The following is a 22,266-nucleotide window of genomic DNA, read 5'->3' as shown; positions in this document are numbered from 1 at the left end:
ATGAGCCTCCTCCTCAGTGTACAGGAGTCTCTGAACCGCCTGCAGTCTGAAGGCTGCCACCCTGCTGAAAATGCTGACTAGCCCCTGCCCCCCCTCATCACTAGGGAGGTAGAGGACTGCCGGCCTCAAACTGTGTCTCCCGCTCCAAAAGAACTCCAGCAACACTCTCTGGATCTCCTTCACCAGGCCCTGGGGTGGGTCCAGGCATACCAGCTTGTGCCACAAGCTAGAGGCCACCAGATTATTAATAACAAGCACCCGGCCCTTGAAGGACAGTTGAGCCAGCAGTCCCTTCCACCTCTGCAGCCGCCCCCTCACCCTGTCCAACAAACCCTCCCAGTTCTTTTTCATGTAGTTTTCTGTTCCGAGGTGCACCCCCAACACTTTAATACCTGTTCTGTTCCATTTCAGCCCCTCAGGCAGGAAAGGAGGGGTGCCCTCATCCCAGCTGCCTGACAGGAAGGTGTCACATTTTGCCCAGTTTACTCTGGCAGAAGATGCTCTCTGGAACTCATTTAGAGTCTGCTGCAGCGCTTGGACATCTGCATCCCCACTCACAAACACAGTCACATCGTCTGCGTAGGCAGACACCTTCACTGTGGCAGAGGAGGGTGTGGAGGGCGAGGAGGGCACTGTCCATCCAGCTAACCTGACCCTCAGCAGGTGCAGCAGGGGCTCTATAACCAGTGAATACAGCATACCAGACAGGGCACAGCCCTGCCTTATACCCCTGCACACTGGGAAGGGCTGACTCAGCCCATTGTTGATCTTTAAAATACTAAAAATGTTGGAATATAAAAGCCGAATATAAGAAATAAAACCAGGACCGAACCCGAAGGCTTCCAGTGTATGAAAGAGGTAGGTGTGGTCGACTCTGTCGAAAGCCTTCTCTTGATCCAGGGAGACCATTCCTACATTAAAATCACAAATATCACTTACAGTTAAAAAATCTCTAATAAAAAATAAGTTATCAAATATAGAGCGACCCGGTATACAATATGTTTGATCCATATGTATTACAGTTCCAATAACACTTTTTAATCTATTAGCGATTGTTTTGGATAAAATCTTTAAATCAGAACATAAAATTGACACAGGTCTCCAATTCTTAAGCTGGCAAAGGTCTCCCTTCTTGGGCAGCAGTGTAACCACCGCCCTACGGCAGCTAAGAGGCAGTTCCTTGTGGCTGAGGCTCTCTCTCAGAACCTGGAGCAAATCCTCCCCCATTATATCCCAGAAATTATTATAAAATTCTGCTGGCAGTCCATCGATCCCGGGAACCTTTCCGCTGGAGAGCTGCTTGACAGCGGCGGTCATCTCCTGGTGGGTCAGCGGTGCGTCCAGCTGAATCTGCTCCTTCTCACTGAGGCTGGGTAACCCCTGGAGCAGCCGCTCAGTGTCCTCTATGTTGCACAGTTCTTTATTATAAAGTTCCTTGTAAAAACGCACCGCCTCTCTGCTGATTTCCTCCCGGGTGTGCAGTTCTTTCCCACCAGGAGTCCTGATACAGCACAGCTGTCTACTGTCCGCTCTCTTCCTCTCCAGGTTGAAGAAGAAACTAGTGGGGGCATCCATATCTCTCAACTCCATGAATCTGGAACGCACAATCGCCCCCTTCACTCTTTCCTTCAGCAAGCTCCCCAGCGCGATTTTCTGCTCTTTTAGGTTCTCCAGGGTCTGTTCTTTAAATTCTGAATTTAAACTTTCCTCTAGGAGGAAGATTTTGGACTCCAGTTCTCTCACGGCTGTGTTCAGTGACCTGGTTGCATTTATAGTATATTGTTGACAAAAAACATTTAATTTGTATTTTGCCAATGTCCCACCACTGTCTTAAATCTTTATATTGTGCTTTTTCTTTTTTCCAAATTATCCAAAAAAGTTTGAATTGTTGCTTAAATTTTACATCTTGTAATAATTTTACATTGAAATGCCAGTAAGATGCTCTGTGGGGTTCTGATTGAATTATTACTGTAATTAATAGACAGTGGTGGTCAGAGAGACTACTGGAGATGATTCTTGCTTTGATAAATTTATTTAAATCGTTTTTAGAAGTATAAAACCGGTCTAGTCTTGCTCTATATACACTGTCTATGTGATACTGAGACCAGGTGTATTGTCTTGAACTGGGGTGCAGGCATCTCCATATATCAACCAGGTCACTGGACTCTAGCAATGCAGCCAACTCTCTGGAGGACTGAGGATGTGGTTCATCATTATTTCTATCAATATTAAAATTAACAGTACAATTAAAATCTCCTCCTAGTACCACCACATCATTATTATGAATATTTAAAAGAGCTTGCTTTAATTTCTTAAAAAATAAAATTCATTCCTCCCGTCTATTGGGGGCATAAATATTAATAAACACATACACTGTACTGCCCAGCCTAGCTCTTACTTTTAAAATCCTCCCTTTCTCGATTTCATCCATATCTAGTAAAACTGCCCCCAGGCTGGGTTTAAAAAGCATGGCTACTCCTGCACTAGTACTGGCGCCGTGACTCATCACGCACAGCCCCTTCCACTCTGCTCGCCACGCCTCCTCATTCTCCTGATCCAAGTGCGTTTCCTGCAGAAACACCACCCCCGCCTGCTTCTGCTCTAAAAACTCTACTAGCTGCGCCCTTTTAAGAACATAAGAACATAAGAAAGTTTACAAACGAGAGGAGGCCATTCGGCCCATCTTGCTCGTTTGGTTGTTAGTAGCTTATTGATCCCAGAATCTCATCCAGCAGCTTCTTGAAGGATCCCAGGGTGTCAGCTTCAACAACATTACTGGGGAGTTGATTCCAGACCCTCACAATTCTCTGTGTAAAAAAGTGCCTCCTATTTTCTATTCTGAATGCCCCTTTGTCTAATCTCCATTTGTGACCCCTGGTCCTTGTTTCTTTTTTCAGGCTGAAAAAGTCCCTTGGGTCGACACTGTCAATACCTTTTAGAATTTTGAATGCTTGAATTAGGTCGCCACGTAGTCTTCTTTGTTCAAGACTGAACAGATTCAATTCTTTTAGCCTGTCTGCATATGACATGCCTTTTAAGCCCGGAATAATTCTGGTCGCTCTTCTTTGCACTCTTTCTAGAGCAGCAATATCTTTTTTATAGCGAGGTGACCAGAACTGCACACAATATTCAAGATGAGGTCTTACTAGTGCATTGTACAGTTTTAACATTACTTCCCTTGATTTAAATTCAAGACTTTTCACAATGTATCCGAGCATCTTGTTAGCCTTTTTTATAGCTTCCCCACATTGTCTAGATGAAGACATTTCTGAGTCAACAAAAACTCCTAGGTCTTTTTCATAGATTCCTTCTCCAATTTCAGTATCTCCCATATGATATTTATAATGTACATTTTTATTTCCTGCGTGCAGTACCTTACACTTTTCTCTATTAAATGTCATTTGCCATGTGTCTGCCCAGTTCTGAATCTTGTCTAGATCATTTTGAATGACCTTTGCTGCTGCAACAGTGTTTGCCACTCCTCCTACTTTTGTGTCATTTTAAAAGACTGTCTGCAGCCGTTTAGATTAAAAGAAACAAAAACGCACCTTTCCATCATAGCTAAAAAAACTAACAGACTAAAACAAGTAATAAAATAATTTTAATAAAACACAGCCATTTTTAAACAAGAGATTTTGAACCACTATTAAGATCCTTTTTAATTTTCTGAACAATTTTTTAAAATCTGTAACGTTTTTGCTGATCAAATTCTTCTATTGTGGCTTTCCTTGTTATAAATTGATAATAATAAATAACCTTAGATCAGGGAAAAAACTCTCTATTTCTACTCCCCTTTTCCCTTTTGTTTCTATCATAAAATCATTTACCTGCTCAAGCGTGTATAACTTTTTCTTACTGACGGGTTGGCTATCAGGGATGTCTGAGATAAGCGAGGAGTCAGAGAGCTCCCCCTCCATCTCATCCGCGCTGTCCTCTCACTCGCCCCCGAGAATCCGCTCCTCCGCAGCTCCCTCCGACTCCTCGACACCGGTCTCTGCCACAGCCGTCACTGTTTCAGGCGGCTGAGATTCAGCTAGCGGAGAGTCTTGCACAGCGCCCGGCTCACCCTGTGCTGTGCTCACTTCCTCCGCGTTGGGAGGGACTGACGCCCCGCCTGGAGCCCGCAGTCTCCCTGTCTGCACGGGTTCGGAGTTCTGCACTGGCCTTCCATTGAAATCGTGTCTTTTTCGCTACTACCTTGAATGGTTCTTCACCATTCTCAGTAGTAGTTGTATTATCCTCCGAACCCGTCAGTGACAGACTGCGGCTGGGTCTTTTTGTGCGAGGCCGTGGTGTTGGTGGTTCTGCTCCGGTTTCCTTCTGGATCGCCCCCTCCTCGGTCAGCACGGGCTCGCTCTGCGGCTGCGATGCAGGAGCCGACTCTTCCTCCCTTTCACCCCCAACACCCCCGACTTCCGCCCTGATCCTGCCCTGTCTCCGCTCCAGCCTCCTTTAGCCTCGGGCAGGCTTTCCTCTGGTGTCCCTGTTCTCCACAGTAAAAACACCTCATCATCTTCGAACTGACAAAAACCACACAATTAATCCCTTCCACGTTAAAATTCCAGGCAACATTAATAACTTGACTAGGATCAGTTAATAATACAAACGCCTGCCTTCTAAACGACATGACGTACCTAACACTGTCATTTTTGCACCCCAGCGGGATTCCCTCAATCGGGGACACCAGTTTACCAGAACGAGCTAAATTCTTTTCTAATTGCTCATTTTTTAAAAACGGAGGCACATTAGAAATAATAACTTTCGTAACCGGGGTTACTAGAGGGGAAACCTGAACAAATTCACCTTTCACTGTAAATCCTTCCTCTACCAGCTTGTGTTCCAGAGACACCTCCACTAAAAATATTACCAGCGCTTTATTCATTCTTGACGCCGACATAATATTCTCAAACCCCACCACTTCTCCTACTGCCAGCAGGCACTCCTCCATCGAAACCCTGGAGTCAGGCAGGCAACGGACCCAGTGTCTGTGGACGAGAGCCCCCAGCCCTCCTGAACGAGACCCCATAACGGGATCTCCAAACACACACCACCACCCTACAGACAGACAAACAAACACACACACACCACTAACCTACGAACAAACAAACACCCAAAAAGAACAATTAAGTAACTATCAAAACAAAATAAATAAATAAATAGATAGATATATAGATAAATAAATAAATAAAGTTTTAAATTTCCCGGTTCTACCTCACCGGCGTTCCACCTCTCTGCAAGCCCTTCCCACAATCCTCCACGAGAGAGAGAGAGAGAGAGAGAGAGAGAGAGAGAGAGAGAGAGAGAGAGAGAGAGAGAGTGAGTGAGTTTCAAGCCTGTAACCATGACACTTGTATGCATGAAGCAGTAACATCCAGAGTCAGTAAACATAAATTATAACCAAGGGACAGACTATTTCTGTTGAAAGCTTATTAAATATTTAGCTATAAGTGGGCTTCAGAGACCAATTCTGGCATTGAGCAAAAGAGCTGGGAGTTCTACAGTGGCGTCCCCGGTAGCTTGTTTTAAAGGCTTGTCTTGTCATAGCATTCGTTATGGACAGTTCTGTTCCTGAAGTCAGTGTTAGAGACAGAAACCAGCTGCAGAGCTGATATGTTGTGATCCAAAAGCCTTCACCGTGGTGCACAGTTGTCTGGCATTTGGGAGCAGATCAGAACTGCAAGGCTGGCTGCCAGTGCGCTTCTGGATAGTGATGCCAGTCTGATTAGATAGAGAGAGCAGACAAGCCTGAGAACAAGATGGCATGATAAATAAATAAATAGGGCAAGGGATACCAACATAAGCAAAACATATGGTGAATGTCTGTGTAACAGAAAGCTGACATACTCTTCATACTTTACATCCCCAATGATAGCATCAGTAACATGACAGATATAGACATGTAAGGATTGATTTGACATGCCTACGAACCCACAGACAGACAGGCAGGTATTCCGGATTCACTTTTAATACTGTGTTCCGAAGAAAGTCCTAAACAATGCATCACCATTCTACAATCAGTCTGGGAATCATTTAAAGGAGCTGCTTCCACTATGAGTGTGTTGCTCTGGAGTTCAGACAGATATTTATTTTAGTTTGATTTAAGTGTCTTAAATCTTTTTACTAGTTAAGTGACATAAAATATCTCTAACTTCAAACAAATCATAAGTTGTGATATTTAAATCCGATATTTAAAGTTTTAAAAAAGTAACAAGATACTTGAATCATATGCAGTCATTTTTAAAAAAAGGTTTTTAAGGTAAATCCAGGTTTAAATTAAATAATTGCAAAATACTTTGCACTTGATAGCTCGAGTGGCACTGACAAATTATTTTAAGAGAATGCAGCTGCATTCAAACAAGATAATTACACCTTTCAGAAGAAATGTAGTTAAATTTAGCATCCCTGAGCTGAAAATTTGATTTGGATTACATGAGGTACTGAGAAGAATGATATGTCTTGCAAAACCTTAATTGTGATTTTTTTTAAACGAGTGGGGGGGGGGGTGGTCTTGAGGAGGCGATGGAAGGCGATGAGACAGAGCAGTACTCAAGTTCTCCGATAGCTGGTTCCGCCACAGCGGCACTAGGGAAGAGAAAGAGCAGGCACAGGAGGATGGAGAGTGGAGGGAAGGCATGACCAGTCGGCCAGTAGAGGATGAGCGAAGGGGGTGTAGGAAGACCCGAGGGATTGGAGGTAGGAGGAGGCAGTGTGGTGAAGAGAGCGGTAGGCAAGAACAAAGGTCTTGAATTGAATGCGAGCAGATAGGTAGCCAGTGGAGGGTGGTAGCAGAGGGGTAGAATGAGAGTGCTAGGTTGGGAGAATATGAGACAAACAGCAGAATTTTTGAATGAGCTGAAGGGAGTAGATAGCCAAAGCAAGGACACCAGCAAGGAAAGAGTTACAGTAGGCAATTTGGAGAGCACAAGACCTTGGAGCAGGAGTTGAGTTGAATAAGTAGTGAGAAAAGGACAGATTCGATAGCTGTTGCTAAGAAAGAAGCGGCAAGAGGTCTACAACCTCCAGGCAAAAAGATCCAAAAACATTTACTATAGAATATATTTCATATTTGGGCTCTTTCCAAACCCAAAATTATATTAAGTATTCTGTACAGTAATCTACATGTGATCTATATTCATATGCATCAATGTATAGCATGTCATATACTCTAAACAAGCTATTCATGTGTTGATTACCAGATACCCATTACAGAAGCATGGCTTCATGACATACGTTTTTGGAATGTGGCATACTGATCAGTGGCAAGATTAAGGTAACAGAATGTACAAACGAGAGGAGGCCCATCAGTGCCGTTCCAGTTCCTAATAGCTGATGTTAAAGGCTTGCTTTTGATTTTAGACTGAGTTTAGGACACTAGAAAACGAAACGTTAAAAACACAGCTGTTGCTGAAATGGAAGCGAGCGTGCATGGCCAGCTCTCCCAGGGAGTTCCCTGGATGTCATTTTCCTTGATTCTCTTCCTGCCAAGTTTCCTGCAGAAGAGAAAGCCCCGAGACACACAATCGTTTTGGCAGTTCATCTCGCCCACTCCTCTCATGCCGACAGCATTGTCGTGGGCAGGGAAGCAGGGAAAGCTGCTAGATTTCAGAGGCTGCCAATTCAGGGAATAACAAAAATCAATGTTTATTTTGAACACTCCATTAATAATTTACACTCCCCTCTTTCATACGGAGCTGTGCAGTGCTGCAGTTCATAAATTAATGTCTAGCTTGTGGGGGGAAAGATCATGGAATATCATAGTGATCCAAAAATAAATCAATGTTCGTGTTTGTAAAATAGAGTAATGTTAAAGCATATCTAGAAATCGGCGTGATCATTATTTGATGATGCTGTACTTGTATTCTTGTGTAGCATTTTTTCATAAACTGGGTCCAATATCAGACGATACCATGGAGTATGGATACAATATCAATACTCCACTTTTTTTTTTTTACTTTCTTTAATCTAATTCCGTCATTGGCCAGACATTAAGTTGCACCCTTTGTAGTCCCCCACAAATATCACACAAAAAACATTTTCACTGAATATGTATTTACTTGAAAGACCTGCAAGAATAATCTGCTGTTTTATTTAGCGTACATTTACAGATGACTGCATATTTTGTTTTGTAATTATTTAGGATTGCTCTATTTATTTTATAACAGCTGGCATGAATAGTCACTGTAACCTTGTCATATGCTAATTCTTCACACTTTTGTGATGAGATTTGACACGCACGCACACACAGACACACTCACATGCAAGCATACACACACACTGCAAGCTGAAAAGCGCTATTATTGCTGTTGGCTTGGTGTCCTGCTATGCTTGTTAGAAAAGCTTGTAAATTAATTGCTGTTTTTTTTTCCTTGGCATAAAAAAAGCATCTGCTCCCCTTGAAATGAGTCTTTTTGGTGATTCACGTGTTTTAGGAATTAAAACTCAGAGGAGCCAAAATCGATTTACAGGCTGCATTTTAGGTTTTTTTACCTTTTTTGGCAGCTCGGGTGCAATTGTCCAATCACATGAAAGCACAGGCTCTCCTCATCAGCATCTTCAAGTGCATCTTCTCAGAAGACTGAACCATTTACGCGATGCAAGTTATAGTTTGCTCTGTTCTTATGTGGGTTTTATTGTTGGTGTTGCCAGGTAACTAAATAACAATTCTGTTGGGTCCACAAAAGCATCTTAAAAGACAGCTTCAATTGGTTCTTTGTTGTTATGTAACTGATACTGTTATTGCAAAAAAGGGCCCTTTTCGATTGCAACAGCTTTGACAAGACACGTGGTATCATTTCAATAATAACAGTAATCCTAGCAGTGTAAACATAATGCTTTCAAATCCAGTTTTTTACCTCTTACTGTATTTGCACTGATCCCTTTTCATTTGTGTTAAAGATATTGCTTGCTGTGTTCTGCTTTATACAGTATAAGAGCCTCTTTTATAATCTGTAGAACGTACGTTTCCAGGTGAGTGATGCTCTAGAGTGACAGCCATTGATTGTGGGGGTGATGGGCCCCAAGAAAAAGCTCAGCGTAGGCGGTACAGCTAATTGATTCATTAGTGCAGTGGCAGCTTTGAACCCTGTTCCTGCCAGACATCAGAATCTAGGCAAGGCTGCGCCAACCAGTAGCTGGATCAGAGACCTCTAATAAAGACAACAGGACTTAACACAATAGGGATGGAAATAAGAAAAGCACACTGCAAGCTTGATTAGCCACTGTGTACAGGTAACAAGGTCAGGTGTGTCTTATTAAACTCAAAGTAAAACCAGGAATGGATCAATGCAATGTTATGCAATGGAAGATTTATTTCCATCCCTGCCTTTTTTAAAAATATTTTGAACATCAGACCAATATGTGGCGATGTACAGTAACTACAGTATCGTTGAAGGGAACAAGTGCCTCCACCTGGTGACAGAAATGTAGTAATTGTGATTTTTATTTTGTATTCTCAAGGATGTTACAGGGGCAAGGGAACAAATCTCTGGAGGGCAAATGAAAAACGATGGCTCTCTGAAAGTGAGTTTTGACTTCCAGCTTGCTAGGGTTGCCTCTCTGGGGTGAGGGTGGGTGGGTGTATGTGTGCATGCAGAAAGGTTTGTGCTACAAAGGTCTTAAGAGAGAATAAATGTGAAAGCACAATTGCTTCGACCCTGCCTCTCCCATTTATCACTGATGCACACTGGTATGGAGGGCTTCTGTATTGGACATGTGGCAATATGGTGAAATCCATGTGAAAAGAAGTGTGATGGAATCTGCTTAGCTTACTTTATCAGCATGAGATCTCTGTCATAGTTGACAGATCTGAATGTATTATTCTAGACCTTTTTAGATAAATAAATAAATTCATGTGATGAAGGGTCCTGTTAACCTGATCTCACTTTAAATGCTATTTTGTTCATCAAGCAAACACTGAGCACAGGTGTTGGCTTCCCATTATAGATAAGGGTGTTGATAGTGTGTATCAGTTTTTTGATGTTGGTTGCTAAGATACATCTTTTGTTGAAAGCTTGTCCTATGTATTTCAGATATTTTTTTCAGGCAGAGGGAGTCGTTTTGTATTCTTTATTCTTATTATCACTTACTCTTTAAATATATTATATATAAAGGGTGTTACAGTCAGTGAAAGCACAGGACCAGTGAAAATGTGCAGTGATGTCTTTCAGCAGTATCTGAACCCCCCCCCCCCCCCCCTACAAAAAAAAAACAAAACAAATAATACCTAACAAACCCAAGTTGGTCTAGGCATCATGTTTGTGCTTTAATAACACATTCTAGTGCAGGGGTCTACCCCATAACAATAAAGAAATATGGACTTAAAAGAGTTAAGTCCTATTTTTGAGGTTAAGCCATGCTGTTATTTGTTTGACTTGCTGGCAGCCTGTCAGTTGAAGAAATAACTGTGGTGTTAACCTTTAGCATCTCTGTAAATATACCATTGAATCAGGAGGGTAATAACACTGCAGCAGCAGCAGTGAACTCTGGGATGGTAACCTGTGAGTATAAAGAATGAAACAGCTGGGTCTGTAACTGTATCTTAAAACATTTTAAAGTCAACAAATCAAATGTAAGGTTCAAGGCAAATGCAAATTAACTTACAAAAATAAATGTGTTAAAAAAAAAAGCAACTACAAATTCTGCAAGTTGGGAACTGTGAACATAAGTGCTGTAATTATTATAACAATCCAGGCTAGTGCAAATTCACTTTTAGATGTTCTATGACAATAGCTGAGTGCAGTACTCTTAAGTCAGGATTGACTACATGTAAGTGAGGTATTTCATTGTTCAGTTTCCTTGCTCGTACAGGTATTGCTCCAGCTGTGGATTTCAGGAATGCATTATTTTTTTCTTTTGAGTTCATTCCAGCTTGTATGAATCACAATCCTAGATATATGCTGGTTGGACAACACATTGTAAAAAGTGTATGCATCTGTATCCAGGACAGGACTCATTCAGAGTTACAAATCTTTAAGATGTTTAAGCTGATACAGTATGTTTCTCCCTCTAATTTAATAAGCAACTTTTGAGTGGTAGTATGTTTCTAAGATGTCTCACTTTTGAGACACAAGTTCTGCATGAAACACAAGTAATTGTGTGCAGTCTTAGAGTTAGCATCCTGTCAACCAAGCACCTATTATCTGCCCTTAACCATAAAGTAGTCTGCAAGATAGGTACTGTGTTGACCCACTTGGCTGAAACTGACTTGCAACAGGGAGATGCAGCTTTTATATATTACAGAGTACACGTGGCAGGTGTTTTTCATTTCTGAGTTGAAACTGACAGGGAAGGGGTAAAGTGGTAGAATAACAGTAATAGGACACAGTCATTTTGTGTAAATGACTGTAGTTTGAATAGCGGTTTCACTTGACTCCTGGACATTCCAAACCTGTATTATCTGTACGCTAAGCCCTGTTTGTGTCCCTGACGGTGCTGTGAGTGGAAAATGGTAACGCTTGATTAATTGCTGAAAAGGGAGAATACCACATCTTGGCTAGACATCAGTTCAAGGGAAACACCTGCGCAAAGCTGTATGCAAGAGTCAAATGACGTTGATAAGTTATCCTTCCCTTGCTCTCTCAACTCATTCCTGTGAAACGGGCTGGACAGCTGTATAGCCACACACAGTAGAAGGTGTTATTGCTTGGTCTGGACATTCTGCTTAAAACAATTGGCTTGTGAGCAGAGGTTATACAGAAAATGAGCCATTAGGTGTTTAGTAGTATGTGTTTTTTGGTACAATTTTCTATTGTTTATGCTTTAAACATAATTTGCCTTGCCTACGAACTATTCCAGTAAAAATGAGTTCTGAACAGACTGGTTGGTAAGTACACAGTTTGTTCTGATTTTCCATCCAATGAACTATCCTGCCTATGGCACACTGATAGTCTATCTGTGGGCAGTGATCAAGTATTTGTTTTAGAATTTCAATAATCAAGTTTGTATGTTACATAATGGGCTGAGCCTTGTAGTATTCTCTACACTGGTAATGCCTTCAGTGTTGTCTGTGAGTGCTTGCTATGCCACAGTGGCAGAGCTGACTGTATGGTGGATGTCAGAAAAATATAAAAACAGTATTGTTTTAACAAGGCAGGGTGGCCTCCATTAACTTGGTGCTTTAACTTAATGAGCTGCCATTAAACCATGTAACCCAGGAGCTAACAGTAGAGATTCAGAGAAGAAAATGTTTCCATCACCCTGTGGATTTCTCAGTAATCTGTTAGGTTAGACAGTTCACACAACCTAATATTGCATGATATTCGAGCAGGAGTATGATGGAGGAAAATGGTAATAAATCATAACGCATTTTATATTAGCAGTTCAGCTGCGTTCTGATTTTATGGAGATACATTTTAATGTATTTCTGTTTTTTTTATGCGCAATACTGTATGTACATTTTAACAAACTAACTGGCCAGTAAGAAATATACCTTTTATAGGGTTCCACTGCCATCTTGCTATATCGTTGTGTCCACTAAAAATAATGTTTTAATATTTGAAGCGCACGCTTTTCTTTCTTCACAGATGTGAATATGGAACATAACCCCTCAGACCATCCGCGAGCCAGCACGATATTCCTCAGCAAGTCACAGACTGATGGTAAGTATTAACGGTGCAGTGTTACCAGTCACTGTGCTGGATCTGGCTGAAACATGGTGTGAGGAGTTCGTTCATAGAGAATAAAAAAGGGACACCAAATTGCAAGGCTCTGTCAGCCATCATTTCCAAGGCAGAAGACCACTTAGTTTGACCAGTGATTTTGAAGCTCATTCCAAAACGTTCTTGTGTAATGCTTGACATTGTAAAATTCATTTTGTTTCTGTAGGGAGAAGGTATTGTGGAAGTGATACCTCTACTCATGTTTTACATCCTTGTAAGTTTTTTTTTATTTGTTTATTTTTTTTGAGTCCTTGTTGTTTGATAACTAAGACTATAGTGTAGGTGCATGTATATATTTTTTTGTGTACACAAAAGGGCGTTTCAGACAAAAGCCCTTCTTCAGCTGTCTAGAAAGAACATGTACGTGCAAAAAAAACACCTTTTCATTCTTGTACATCTGCAGTTATACCTCCTTTCAAATGATATATGCCTCACTGACATGTAATATTGATGTTACCTCCTTTTTTAAGACAACTTTTAAAATGTTCACAGATATCTAAATGTTTAAAAAGCAGTGGGGGGCAGGGGTATACATGCTGTAGTGACCTCTCCCTGATAGGTGTCTGAATTGAATAGTATAAAGTCAAGGGGCTCTCTTGACTGGGAGCCTGAGTTTTGATACTCAGTAACTACCCCTGTGTGATTCTGACATCCCAGAATTCCTTACAACATGTCTGTGGCACATCTTGAGGGGAGAGCACAGTTAAATAGGGTTATGGGAAAATGGCCTGCAATATTTAACTTTGATTCATTACAACATAAGTAACCAAAGAAGTACACCAACTTAAACCACAGAAATTCAGAGACAGCAATGTGCTAAACAAGCTATTTGTGACGCTGCTTTATAACAAAACAACACAAGGAGATTTTATCTGACATTTTCTCAGATTTTATGTATTCCTTATAGGGGCGATTATGAATAATCCCTTACTTGGTTATTATCATAGACAAGTATTTCTGAAGTGTTTTTTTCTGATATTAAAAAGCAGATGTACTGGATCATTGTTCTTGATTAATATGCTGAAAGGAAGGGGACGTCACTGATAGTTAGTTTATTGCGGGTGTGTCTGTATGTTCGAGTACAGTACTGTAGGTCCTTACTGGGCATGTATTTGTAATGGAAAATTACTTCTCACAAAAACAAACATAATTTTTTACTTGTTTTTTTACATTATTGTTGCCTAGACCATCTTTGCATTTCTTCAGCTCAATAACTATTTCTAAAAGCTGTCAAAACCAAGATAATATATTGACACCCCATTCCACAGAATATTAGTGTGAACACTAATGCTAAAAAACAAGACAAGCTGTAGATCTTGCAGTTACGGGCCCCTCTGGGATTGTTACATTGAGGTCCCGGATTGTGTCACCACTAGGTGGTGTTGCACAGTTTATCATAGTGGCAAAGATTTGTGATATAGACCCACATATGTAAATGATCCCAGTAGTGAATACAATTCTACAATATGCACTAATTGTTCATTGCAATGCATTAGGAATGAATACTTAAGTTTCTATGTGCTTATTGGAATTCATGACACTTAACATACTAAGTGCCATTATCCTCAACTGAGGAGAGGCTACTTTGTAATTTTTGGAGCATTTTTAACTGGCATTTACATGTTACTTACATTTTCTCTAACTATATTGCTATGATAACTTACTCTACTTTTGTTAACTGTAAAAGTTAAGTCTAAATGTAATGTATCCAGTGTAGTAAATACAGCTTGTGTTCTGATTTGTTTTCAAATACATTTTTTGTTGGTACTTAATGAGTTTAAAAAGTGTTACCGACTTCCTGTACTTGGCAAGCTACTTGTAGACATTCTGTAGATGATGAAAACGTTTCGGGTCTCGGGGTCTTTTCTTGAAATGCCCTCATTGTTTCAGAAACGCAATAGAAACGGCTTCACCTTTTATCTTTCAGTTGCTGTGCCCTACAAAAAAGGTAAGAGTTTGTCCTGAAACAAATGAATGTTTTCTTTTTGTTTTTTTGGAGGCTGAGAGAGTCCGGGTCATCTAAATGCTTATTCACTTTGGAAAGAAAATCGATCTGCTTCTGTGAACTTTTTTCGGTTTGTTTTAGCGATTGTTTAAAATAACGTTTGAGAAACAAAAGGAGTCTTGTTCGCTTGTGACCTGTGCTGTGTTTAGTAGCTGCAAAATGTCACTGTGTGCTTGGTGTAAGTTTCCTATGTGCTATATGTGCCATTTGTCAGTTAAGTTTTATTATGCCATCTAAATTGGGAATATTGAAGACACTAATGAAGGTAAACATATTCTGCAACTTTACACACATTATACAATATATATTGTTTAAGACCTACAAATTCAGTCACGCAGGCACACGCACACACAACATAAGACACTGGCTGGCACCTAATTGTTTTTAGCTCAAAGAAGCCTGGTAAACAGTGTTCCAGTACTTCATATTTATGGTTCTTTAAACAAATTTGTGACCCCATTTAGCAATACTTGTTTACTGCACATCAATAATGGTCAATAATGGGCAGTGTAATGTACCATGTATAGTAATTAAGCTTGCTCGTAAGGGGAGCGTCTATGGATTTGCAAACCCACACCGGCGCCATCGCCACCACTTTAAATCTCATGAACATATAAGCTGACTTTTTTTGTTGTTGTTCTTGCAGTTATATAGACGGCAGTCTGGAGCGTGAATGGGGGGAAAGGCATGCTGGATGATTAGTTTTTAAGGACATAGATGGATAGTTGGTGTTTTCAGGGAAAGGTGGAAATACAGGACTGTTTATTGGCCACTGTTCACCTTGGGGTTAACTTGCACCTCGAAACACCTTCTCACTCACCTACTGCTGACCTATGCACAGGTTCATGCTCTCTCTTGATCTGTGTGTGGTCTTTCTGCACCCTAGTGCTAAGAGCAGAGATGCGCCAATCTAGTTTGTCTTTAAACATTTTTTATTTTTTTAGTTACTGTAGGTTGTAATTTATCTTCAGCATGACTGAAAGCGAAGCTGTTTTCTCTTTTTTTTTAGGTTCAACTGTGCCTTTTTGTTTACGTAGATCTGTAGTAGGTATTACATTGGATTATTGAATTTATGAGCATTGTAATTAGTTATTGACGATTTTGCCATGTCTAGGCCCCTAGACTAAAAAAACCCCAAAAAACAAACAAAAAAGGTGTGTTGTCTTCACCACAGGGGACATTATTGGTTTGGTTTCCAAAAAGGTTTCTTGTTGCTGACCAGCTTCGCTTGAGGAGAACCATGAAACTTTGTTTTTCCTTGTTGCTAATTTGTAATTTTGAGCAGCTGTATTGACTAGATCAAGCTAATTCAAGGTCCTGTCAAATCTCTGACAGATGGCGTTAAATTATTATTATTGTTATTTTTTATTTATTTATTTATTTATTTATTTATTAGGTGCCCTTATCCAGGGTGACTTACAGTTGTTACAAAATATCACATTATAAAATATTACATTACAGAATATCCCATTACAAATAAGAACAGGTATAAGGTACAGTAAAATCAGTAGAAAATAAAATCATATTCAAATAAAAGCAAAATAAAAAATATAGTAAATAATTACCTTTAAGAGCGAGTTCTACTAAAAGCTGTTAACTTGTATAAAAAATATTTGCTCATACGAGTAAAGTCCGTTAAGTGGATGAGAACGATTTCAAATAAGAGCAATCACAAAAAATGTGAGTACAGATGCCTATAAGAGTAAAATCAAATACAAGGAAGTAGTTATAATTGAGATCAGTAGTAGAATCTGGCAAGGTATGGAGCAGTTCAATGCAAGTAATGGAACAATTGGGTGCCGTACAGTCGAGTTGTGAGGTTTACAGATCCTGCCTGTTGTGTCTTGAAGAGGCGCTGAAAGGTGGTCGGGGACTGAGCGGTCCTGATGTCCATGGGTAGGCCGGGCAAGGGGGGAGAAGGAGTAGGCTCTGGAAGCAGGGGACCGGAGGGGGGGTACAGCTAAACTACTGGTGGAGGAAGAGCGGAGGGGGTGAGAGAGGTTGTAGGAAGAAACGTCTGGAGATAGGAGGGAGCAGAAAGGTCGAGACAGTGATAGACGAGTACAAGAGTTTTGAATTGGATGCGAGCTGTGATAAGGAGCCAGTGGAGGGAGTGGAGTAACGGTGAAGCATGGGAGAAACGAGGAAGGGAAAAGACTAGGCGAGCAGTAGAGTTTTGGATGAGCTGGAGCAGACGGACGGCAGAGGCAGGGAGGCCAACTAGGAGGGGCAGTAGTCGAGGCGGGACAGCACCAGGGCCTGAACTATGAGCTGCGTGGAGTATTTGGTGAGGATGGAGAGAATTGTGCGTATGTTGTTGAGGAAGAAGTGACAGGAGTATGCCAGAGTAGAGATATGCTGAGAGTAGGAGAGGGAGGGCTCAAGGGTGACACCAGGGTTCTTGGTGGATTCAAGAGGAATAGAGATGGAGAGGTCAGCATGTAAATCTGACAGACGTTGTATTATTGCAGTTGTCTCAGAACAAATACACCCTCTCAGCTGTCAGCCAAGATTTACCACTGGTCAAGGTATTTTTAAAACAAATGTCTTTCCTTTTGCCAGCGATTGGCTGTTTTCTTTGCCAATGTGGTGCATTACGTACAGGGGAATAGTTGACTATTACTAGGATCTCCCTAATTTTTTTCTATCTTTCTACAGTGAGAGAAAAACGGAAGAGCCTTTACATAAATCATGTAAGTAAACAACTTTAACTTTTCCACAATTTAACTTCCATGGAAGTGAAAGCTTCCTTTACGTTGCAGAATAGCCAGAATAGGAGTGTTGAAACCAACATTTTCAAATAGGCTCGCACTTCTGTTCTATCAAAGTAAGTCAATGAGAAATTAAGTTTGCTTTAGAAATTCCTGCCTTCATCAAATAGAAATCCTGATTTTGCTTTCAAAATGCATTCTTTTGGGAGCTTGTGTGATTGCTGTATAAATAATATAAAATAAAACATTTTCATTAATTTCCTGTAACCAAAATTTTAAAATTATTTTGCACTGTTAAATGTGCGTTTCTAAAATGTTAAAAAATACATATTTAACACTCATGTAGCATTACTGTCTGCCAGTTTTGAGTTGCTAAATCTCTGAAATCATATTGTATTTAAGCCTCTGTGTGAAAAGACCACAAGGCTGTAAAGACAGCTTTAGTATCATTTCAGTGGTTGTAATACACTGCAGTAACAGTGTCTCGCTAGCAGGGTGCATTTAAGGAGTAGTTCTCGAATGTTTTCCTGCTGTCCGTTAGTATGTTGTGTTCTGCTCTTCAGCTCAAAGGAACCTGCTGTTCTGAGCTGTCATTCTGCCTCTACCTTCTCATGTGGTTTCATAGTTTCCTGTCACCGGTGAGGAATGTAGAAATGTAGTGGGGACATATTGCAGAACTTAAAAAGCAAAGAGCGTCAACCTGCATTTTCTTCAGTTTATTTACAGTCCCTTTAACTTTAAGATATTTGCAAAACATTGGTATGGTTCTTATTGTAATACACACATCATTTCTTTTTTATTACTCTGTAAAAGTTGTCTACCATAGACATATATAATGTAGGCTGTCTTTGTTTGTCACTTCTATGAATGTGTGTGTGTGTGTGTGTGTATATATATATGTATGTGTGTGTGTGTAAACAAGAGGTGAAATTACTTGATTATGTTAGCATTCTTTTTAAAGTATGAAAGAAGTATAAGATACTGATCTGCTCTCCAATACCTCTTAACTCCAAGTGTGGTGTATTGCAACTGAAATAAAAACTATTGGTGTTATGTTTTTGCAGCATCCACCAGGGCAAATAAGAAGAAAATACAGTTCCTGTTCCACTATTTTCTTAGATGATAGCACCGTCAGTCAACCAAACCTCAAATATACTATTAAATGGTGACTATAGATATCGTATTACCTTTATAATGCATGCATTCTATTCTATTAGAATACGTTTGTGTATTACTTTTTAAATGTGATCTTTAATTACAGTGCTTCTTCATTTTATAATGCCATTTCACTCGCAAACAGCCTTTTAATTTAAAATGGAACATGCAGAGAGTGATCTCTTGGCAATAACAAATGTGCACTGTATTCTACACATGTTAATTTGAATATTGCCCTGCTATTGAATATTTAAATTATTCAACAAAAACACTGCTGTCCGATTTTGCCATACATTTCTTGGACATTAACAACTGTTTCTATTTACAGTGTAGCTCTTGCAATATATTACCACATCAAAAACAGGTATGTATCTCATCCTCAGGGTTATTAAACACAGATCTGATAACGCATGCCCTGGTATTTTGCAAGTTGAACATAATCTGAATTATTTCTACACAATTTTGTGTTAACCTTGCTTGTTTCAGTTTGTGTGGTACACGGTTATTTATTTATTTCATTATTTTTTGCTTCTAGAGATGCCAATGGAAGAATGCTGTTGGACATTTTCAATGAGAAACTTCATCCGCTTTCGGTAAATTGAGAATTTTGACATTTATAAGTGTGTATGCATGTCCTGAGGTTTTTTTGTGTCATTATCAAAGACAATAGCCTCCTTCTTTGTCTTCCCTCCAGAAATCTGAACTGCCATCAGACTATGAGAAGCACGACCCGGAACAGAAGCAGATCTACCGGTTTGTGCGAACTCTGTTCAGTGCTGCCCAGCTGACTGCAGAATGTGCCATTGTTACATTGGTGAGTACAGGCAGCGTTGCCTTGCATTTGTCATCACAAGGACCTACGCAGTGTGCAGCCTCAGTATTGCTTTAGCTTCTGGTACACACCAGGACAAGTGCCCGAAATAGTTTTTCATAATTATCTACAAGGTTTTAGCTTACACCTTCTTGAGATAACGTGGGTAGATGGCTTGGTTTTTCTACCATGCTATCTTCAGAAGTTCAGAAGCTGAAATGGTGTAGATAACTATTAAAATAATGAGTTTTCAGTTCATCTACTTAAGTATTTCTAGTGATTTGTTGAGTATCCTGTTGGATCCTCATTCTCCTTGGATAGAGAGCTGTTTGCAGTTTTTGAATTCAAATATCAAATGGAGCTTTTTCTAAACTGATGTGAAGTCTACAGGTTTCCTGTACTGGAATTGTAGTGCCCCAGCCCATTGCCATGCTGAGGCGCTAAGGAGGCCACACTTTGACTGATCCCTGGAGCCAGCATTACCCTTTAGCTGTCAACACGGGCCAATAGGAAATCCAATTTACCTGGCAGAGGAAACGCGCTGCAGGCTTAGCTCTTGCCCCAGTTTGTGCAGATGCTGCAGTGAAGCTACTTCTTGTTTGTTCCCCATCACTAATATCTTATTTTATCTTAGTTAAAGCTGAATCCAATATTAGCATGAATTAATTAACAGCTATTCTCATATAATAATAAAAAACAGAAAATAGACATTGGTCCATAGTCTGCAGATGTGAAACTTTTAGTGCAAAAATTCAGGTGGCATCTGTCTGAGCTTGTGAAACAGATAAGTAAATCTTAATTGTGTTTGTTTTAAACAAATGCTATGCGATGCCTGTCATTGCCCTGACAGTGGCCTGGTCGGTTGATGAGTAATGCTTGAGTGCCTGGAACAAGCCACTTTATACTGAACCTTTGTGGAGTGTACCCCTAAGGGGACTGACAGATGCTGTGGGTAACAGAATAGGAGTGAGGAATGACTGATACGTGCCTATTCACTTCTGCTAATAATAGAGAAGCCTGATTTTATATTTATGTTTTCTCCAACCCCTCTCTGAGCCCTTTGTGTGGCTCCTGTCAGAAGCTTTGCAACTGTTAGGAACTGCACGCAGGCAATAAAAATGTACATTATAAATTCAACATGGGAGCTACTGAAATTGAAGAAGGAATCTATGAAAAGACCTAGGAGTTTATGTTGCCTCAGAAATGTCTTCATCTAGACCAGTGGTCCTCAAAGTCGTGCCCGCGAAGTCAGGCCATCGTGCCCGCGGCACCTGTTAATAAGTTATGGGTAGTGAACACATTTTTGGCAGGTCGTAGCGTGGGAAAATAAAGAAAGCTTTAAACACATTTTCCGACGAAAGCTCCACAGCAGTCTGTTGTTAGTTCTGCTCGCTTATGCCGTGCTTGTACGTATGCGGCATTTTTTTTTTTTAATGGCTTTTGCGATACGATCAACCAGTTGAATATCTGCATTGTCTCTGCGGTGGCCCCATCATAAGTTAACTGGGTGGGACATAAACTGTGTCCGTTTCAGGTGCAGTTGCCAACTGTAAGTTTAACCAATAGGAGAGTCAAATGTCTGCCAAGTTTTTCGCAGCTGTCCAATCATAAGCAAGCAGAGGCCGTTCACGGTATTCTGCATGAAAATTGAAGGCGAGTGAGTAGCCAAAGGGAAAATGAAAGATCTGACAGCTGTCCAATCATTCGTGAGCAGAGGCGGGGTATTAATATGTTATAAGCACTGAATTTCACAGACTGTTATTGAGAAAAATAATACATTTCAGTATTTAGAATTTTGTTTTCTATCTCCTGTATTTTTTTTATTTCACCAGACAAGGGAAACACCGTAGTATATTTAGTTACGAATCCACTTTCTCTGAATAATTGTACTGGAGATGAGCATCTTTAAAACAGAGTAGTTTTGACAAATTTGTCAAATTGAAACAAAGCGAGACGCTATTTTATTTTATTTACGATTAAAAAAGCCAACAAGATGCTCGGGTATATAATTAAAATCTAGGGAAGTAATGTTAAAACTTTACAAATGCAGTAAGACCTCATCTAGAATATTGTGTTCAGTTCTGGTCACCTCGCTACAAAAAGGATATTGCTGCTCTTGAAAGAGTGCAAATAAGAGCAAGCAGAATTATTCAGGGTTTAAAAGGCATGTCATGCAGACAGGGTTAAAGTCTTGAAGAAAGAAGACTACGTGGCGATCTGATCCAAGCATTCAAAATTCAAAAAGGCATTGACAATGTCGACCCAAGGGACTTTTTCGACCTGAAAAAAGAAACAAGGACCAGGGGTCACAAGTGGAGATTAAATAAAGGGGCATTCAGAACAGAACATAGGAGGTACTTTTTTTACACAGAGAATTGTGAGGGTCTGGAACCAACTCCCCTGTAATGTTGTTGAAGCTGACACCCTGGGATCCTTCAAGAAGCTGCTTGATGAGATTCTGGGATCAATAAGCTACTAACCAAACGAGCAAGATGGGCCGAATGGCCTCCTTTCGTTTTTGTAAACTTTCAATTTCAATTCAAACTTGCATGCCTAATACAGGTGTTTTGAATGATTAAATTGTCCTTGAATTAAACAATGGAGGAAAAAACTAAATAAATGGAGGACGTGCTTACTTAGTAATAAAAGCTATTTGGTACCATACTGAAAACGCAGTGAAAACTCATCACACAGCAAACAACAGAAGATACTGCCGTATTTAAATTCTGTTCAAGCAGTGCTGGTATTTCCACACAGCATCACTTTATTGAGACTTGTATTAACTCCACTACAGTGAATACAAATACATTGCAAAGAAGACTATGACAGCTCTACTACTTGCAAAATACTACCTGCTCCATTCTGTTTCGGTAAACCTCAATTATTTGTCATTATGTTTAAAGATCAACTAAGTGACACTTTGTAGCC

General features: G+C 40.2%; 1 protein-coding gene across 4 annotated transcripts in view; it reads left to right on the top strand.

Moving 5' to 3' along the window:
* The window catches only part of LOC121310929 (cyclin-Y-like), a 70,432-nt gene that overhangs the window by 27,239 nt on the left and 20,927 nt on the right, over positions 1-22,266 (top strand). Inside the window, exons 2-9 of one of the 4 annotated variants that reach the window (XM_041243834.1) lie at positions 12,522-12,596; positions 12,823-12,870; positions 14,584-14,604; positions 17,320-17,354; positions 18,437-18,537; positions 18,856-18,891; positions 19,063-19,120; positions 19,222-19,341. In XM_041243834.1, the coding sequence (XP_041099768.1) occupies positions 12,522-12,596; positions 12,823-12,870; positions 14,584-14,604; positions 17,320-17,354; positions 18,437-18,537; positions 18,856-18,891; positions 19,063-19,120; positions 19,222-19,341 (494 nt within the window). The remainder of the gene's footprint in view (positions 1-12,521; positions 12,597-12,822; positions 12,871-14,583; positions 14,605-17,319; positions 17,355-18,436; positions 18,538-18,855; positions 18,892-19,062; positions 19,121-19,221; positions 19,342-22,266) is intronic. The other 3 variants (XM_041243840.1, XM_041243837.1, XM_041243841.1) reach the window with 3 other exon arrangements.

The sequence above is a fragment of the Polyodon spathula genome, chromosome 3, assembly GCF_017654505.1.
Source record: "Polyodon spathula isolate WHYD16114869_AA chromosome 3, ASM1765450v1, whole genome shotgun sequence".
Classification (NCBI taxonomy): Eukaryota; Metazoa; Chordata; class Actinopteri; order Acipenseriformes; family Polyodontidae; genus Polyodon; species Polyodon spathula.
Note: the sequence above shows the minus strand (reverse complement) of the source record. Positions and strands in the feature narration are given on the sequence as shown.